This window comes from Elephantulus edwardii, unplaced genomic scaffold, assembly GCF_000299155.1.
Source record: "Elephantulus edwardii isolate Elephantulus edwardi_28Jun2011 unplaced genomic scaffold, EleEdw1.0 scaffold00030, whole genome shotgun sequence".
Lineage (NCBI taxonomy): Eukaryota > Metazoa > Chordata > Mammalia > Macroscelidea > Macroscelididae > Elephantulus > Elephantulus edwardii.
The window spans coordinates 22,099,013-22,104,795 of NW_006399780.1; the positions used below are offsets into that span (position 1 = coordinate 22,099,013).

The window sequence follows — 5,783 nt, forward strand, 5'->3', positions numbered from 1 at the left end:
TACAGAAATATCATACTATTTTAGCTCAAATCATAATTATCACCTCATTTATTTAATTATAATCTTTAACATGCAGTGAAACAATATTGGGTTTTTCAAGAAATATTGTTTCCACTGATTTGTTGCTTAATCATTGCATCAATACCAGCATTTTGTTCATTGTGCTCCTGTAATATGAAATCAAATTTATTAGTGGAAGCATAAATTGATTCTGTTTTTTTAAGAAATTGCCCTGCCAAAGCACAGGTACACAGTGTCAATCCACCAGAAGCTCCACAGAATAAGGATGGTCCTTCTCCTCCCATGTTATTTACTGCCTCTGAAAACACACTGGAGTATCAGGTGCAAATCTATTCTGACTAAATGGTACACAATGACAACATATGAAAACCAATAAATATAAAATTTAATATATTTAAGTATGACAATGGAATTTTTGCTGTAATAATTTTAACAGTTTTCATCAAGTTTACAATAGATCATGGACAGAGAAAAGGGAAAATTACGATAAAATTCAAAATAAAACAAGAAAGACTTCCTGTTTCAGTACAGACTGGTTTTACCTCGGAGTTTGGCCCTTTATGTGGTTGTTGCTATTAAGTATTAACTACAACTAACAATGATTTTTTAAACAACAGTTGGAAACTTTACCCTATTCGATCCTGTCCTCACCGTCTCCAGCATGCTAACGTCCTTCGTGTAAGTCACTATGCCAATTCATCTTGTTGTGGAACTTCCTTCATTTTGCTGATCCTCATAATCCTGAAAGTGAACCCACTTTGAAGATCAATTTTCAACCAAACCATATTGAGTTTTGGTGAGTAGTAGGTTCATAAGACAAAGGGATACTTTGAACTCAATAACAGATCAATGAGAGAAGACGGTCAGTTTCATCCCACCTTGATCTACTTTCAGAAATCCAATCGAGAGTCGCAATGGTTTGGAGTTGGCAGTACAACAGTAAGTAATAGGGTGTCTTTGTTTCGTTTTTCCTTTTGACTTAACTGTTATACATAAAATACTTTGTATATATTGTGTTTCATTCATGTAAATTGTGATTTATATAATCTTTCATATACATTATGATTCATACAAGTTTGAGTTTTTAATATACAGATTTGTAAAGGGAATAATTTAATTAAGAATGAATATACACTGCTCAGTACAATCAACTATATAAAATCAAGTAAAACTTTTCCATAAAATAAGTCACTAAAAAGCATGGGGTGGGGGGAAAGGAAATAGGAACACAAAGGCATAAAGGAGAAAAAGTGTTGTTAAATTGAAAGGATAATAATCAAACCAATAAAACTAAATGTGCATATACTTTTTTAACAGAATACTTTGCTGTATATTTTCAGCCAAATGACAATAAATAAAGACAGATAGCCATAATAGATTAAATTAAAATGGTAAGTTACAAAAACCAATTTCAAATTAATGTTTTGGTAGAATAATTTTTGACTTTAGTATTACATTTCATTTTTATTTTGTGTCAATCCCTTTTCCAACTATTTTTAATAATAATGAGTTACTTGTTTTAAAAAATAGACAGTAGTTTCATGCAAATTCCATTGTCTTAGATAATGCAGGGGAGAAAATGTACTATTACTTGACTTATGTTGTCCCAAACTATTAACAATATGCATTATTCTTTGCTGTTATTCTTGTCCCTAAAGGTTCTGTCCCTTTACTCTCTGTACATGCTTGACTGTCAAGACTAATTATATTGAAGACTCCTTAGCGACTTTCAATTATGACTCATTAAAGATTCTTTTATTAGTACTCTCTATTATCTCCTGTTACAAGGCAATATATAAAATAACTAATTCTATCACTAAAACAAAATATATTTCTCTAATCCATAACTATCCAATAAGTTATATCATCCACAGCATTTCCATGTTTTAACTAGAAAGGGAATATGAACAACCACTGAGTCTAAATACTTTCTTCCTTATTCTTGAAAAATTCTTTTATGGTTGTAAAAGTACTCTTGCTATTACAGGGTCCTTTTGGGCTGATTGTGTTTCCTTACGGAGACAGCATTCATATATGTCCACAGGCATACTTGTATCTTGTTATAAACATCTGAAAATAAACTGCAACAAATGTCATGAAGTACTTCCTGTAAGTATTAAAATGCTTGTGATTTGAGGTTTTGGTTTTGCTTTGTTTTTTACTCTCTGCCTTATAGTGGCAAGATGGAGGAAGTCAATCAAGAATTTTATGAAAATTCACTCAGAAAATAAAATATTAGACTTAAATATTTCAAATGCTTATAGAAACACTGTGTGTATTAAACCAGACATCCAGGTAAATGTGTACTAACAACTGGTAAGTAATGAATTAGGATTAGAATGTAATTTTACTGACAGATTTCAAGGAAATATTTGACACATATTTTACCTGGATGCACTTTAGTTTTTCTCATTTGCAATAACTCTGAATATATTCCACTATGTTAAATAGGATTAGATATGTTATATGTATAATTGTGCTTGAAACACAGTAAACAACTTATATTTTTATTTTTACTGTATAACAAGTAAAATTAAGATGTTAGTATAAAAAGGAAAAATAATGCCTAAGATTATTATTGTAAAATTAGAAGGATTACTAGTAAGATGTGTAATTTCCAAAAGGGGAAGGAGAAGAAAGAGAGGACCAAGATGAGGAGGCAGAAAAATCATGAGGTTGCAGAGTTTGGTAGACAGAGCAAGAGAGTGAAAGAACTAGGAAAGGCCCAGTGGGGACCTGGAAAGGTGGGGTAATAGCAAGCATCGATCAAAGTTGATTAATTTAAGAAAACACTGTGTATAAGAATTATTGTATGAAACACAAAGTGACTAGAGATGTGTGAAACACAATGTATGTAAATGAAACGCTATACCAATTTTATATGCAAACTAGTAAAATGATTTTTTTAAAAGATGTATGATGGTACAATTTTAAGATTTACAAAGTAAAGGTAAAATAGTAACAAGTGAGGAAGCAAGGGGGAAAATTAGTAAATAGGCCCAAAGATTGAATTTAAAGGAAATCAGAAACAAGGACATGCATATAGTTTAAGAGTGAAGAAACTCATCAATTCGACCATGATTTAATTCTGAGGACCTCTGGTGGCCTAGCGGACAAGGAATTGTGCTACCAACCCAAAAGCAGGTGGCTCAAAACCACCAACTGCTCCTAAGGGGAAAGATGGACAATCTTATCCGGTGTGATCAATATCCTATAAAAACCCTCTGGAGGATGAGCTACAAATAAATTTCATTTTGACTACAAGTTGGTTAGTTGTAATTTTGGACCCTGAAAAAGTATGTAAATGTGCCATTCTAAATCAAGATAACTGAGCGCAAAAAAAAAAGATAATTTTCTTTCATAGGATAATCATTATATTCAACATTACCTCATAATATGACAAGAAAGTGTAGTAAAACAATTATGTTGAGCAACAGTAATCCAAAGACTACACATAAGATGTGTGTTTTGAGGAGAAAGGGAGATACGTGTAGTTACAAACTTGATACTCAGAAATCAAAGTGTACAACAAATTCATTATAAAGTATGCAAGATAATTAATAAATTAGTTTGTTTGGCTCCACAGTCAACACACTTGGCACTAGTAGCCAGGAAATTAAAAGGTGCATTGCCATGGAAAAGTCTGCTGTTAGGGACCTCTCCGACGTATTGAAGAGCAATGGTGTCTCTCTGGAGACTAAGGTGTGTTTGATACAGGCCATGGTCTTCACAATCACTTGTTATGCATCAGAGAGTTGGACAATGACCAGGGAGGATAGAAGGAGAATTGATGCCTTTGAGCTGTGGTGCTGGAGAAGAGTATTGAGAGTACCATGGACTGCTAGGAAAACAGATTCATCCTGCAAAGGGTTAAACCAGGTGGCTCCTTGGAGGTAAGGATTCTGAGGCTCCGTCTAACATACTTTGGACATTTTGTGAGGAGAGACCGGTCCTTGGAGAGGGACATAATGCTTGGTAGGTTGGAGAGACGGTGCAGGAAGGGAAGGTCCTGTATGAGGTGGATTGATTCAGTGACTGGGATAATCGGGATGGGAGTGTCAGAGACAGTGCGATTGGCACAGGACAGAGCAGAGTTTAGGGCTGTTGTACATAGGGTCACTATGACTCGCAAATGACTAGACAGCACATAACAACAACAACAATTTATAAAGGAAGTCAAATGATGATTAAATAATAAATAAGGATTTCAAAAAAATTCCATTAGTCCATTCTGTATAAATAAATTAAGAAGAATAGTTCACTACAACATATATCTCTGTTCCAACAAATGTAACTCATGCATGTTTGATAAGATTAATGTTACTGAGGTATGCAGTCAATTCTCTCTGGCATTCACATATAGGTGTGGCTAAAAGCCTGAAGTTCAGTAATGAGAAACTGCGCAGCAATAACAACATTCATTCTTCTTGGACTAACAGAAGATCCTCAGCTACAGGTTTTGATTTTCATTTTTCTACTTACCACCTATATGTTGAGTGTGACTGGAAATTTGACCATTATTACACTCACCTTGGTAGATTCTCATCTTAAAACTCCTATGTATTTTTTCCTTCAAAATTTCTCTTTCCTGGAGATCTCTTTTACAACTGCTTGTGTTCCAAGATTTTTGTATAGTATATCTTCTGGAGACAGAACAATTACCTACAATGCCTGTGCCTGTCAAATATTTTTTACTGATCTCTTTGGGGTAACTGAATTTTTTCTTTTGGCAACCATGTCTTATGATCGATATGTGGCAATCTGCAAACCCTTGCATTACATGACCATCATAAGCAACAAAGTATGCAAGACAATGGTTATTTGTTGTTGGATGGCATCATTAATGATTATCCTCCCACCACTCAGCATGGGTTTGAATCTAGAATTTTGTGACTCCAATATAATTGATCATTTTGGTTGTGATGCATCCCCTATATTAAAAATCTCGTGTTCAGACACATGGTTAATTGAGCAGATGGTTATAGCCTGTGCAGTATTGACTTTCATCCTCACTCTGATATGTGTAGTTCTCTCCTATGTATATATCATAAGGACAATTTTAAAATTTCCTTCTGTCCAACAAAGGAAAAAGCCCTTTTCCACTTGTTCTTCCCACATGATTGTAGTTTCTATTACGTATGGCAGTTGCATCTTCATGTATATCAAGCCATCTGCAAAAGATGAAGTAGAGATTAATAAAGGGGTATCATTGCTCATTTCATCCATATCACCAATGCTGAATCCTTTCATATATACCTTAAGGAATAAGCAAGTTAAACAGGCCTTTCAAGACTCACTGAAAAAAATTGTATTTTTCTATCGGAAATAAAGTCTTCTATCGGAAATAAAGTGTACTTAAGGTGAGAGATCATTTAAATTGATATATTTAAATTATGTTTTCATATAACCGGTAAATATTTCTAATTATTCAAAGTCCAGGGTAATCAACTTATCTTACAGTTAGTTAAGCTTAATTTTTCCATCATTTCATTATTGTGCAAGTAATCTTTTAACAATGCTCTGTGTAAAATAAAATATATCTCTTTTAACCAGTAATGTTCAGGTTAAATTCATTATATCTATTCTTAGATGATTTTCAGAATATTTTTTATGACTACAAATAAATAATTCTTAAGCAAGAGAAAATTTCTACTTCATTTTTTTTTTACAGAATGATGTATTTAACAAACTTCTAAAACTCTAAAGTAAAATGACAAATGTGAAAAAAATTATTTAGAGAATATATTTAAAGGAATAAGTTT

The 5,783-nt window shown here is 33.0% G+C and overlaps 1 protein-coding gene across 1 annotated transcript; it reads left to right on the plus strand.

Moving 5' to 3' along the window:
• Positions 1-4,411: 4,411 nt before the first annotated feature.
• LOC102866836 (olfactory receptor 6C68-like) lies at positions 4,412-5,350 on the plus strand. The gene has a single exon (XM_006884013.1). It carries the CDS (start codon positions 4,412-4,414, stop codon positions 5,348-5,350), a length of 939 nt encoding a protein of 312 aa, XP_006884075.1.
• The last annotated feature ends 433 nt before the right edge of the window (positions 5,351-5,783 follow it).

Coding starts and splice junctions, on each gene's coding strand:
- LOC102866836 (XM_006884013.1), top strand. CDS start 4,412: ATGAGAAACTGCGCAGCAATAACAACATTCATTCTTCTTGGACTAACA.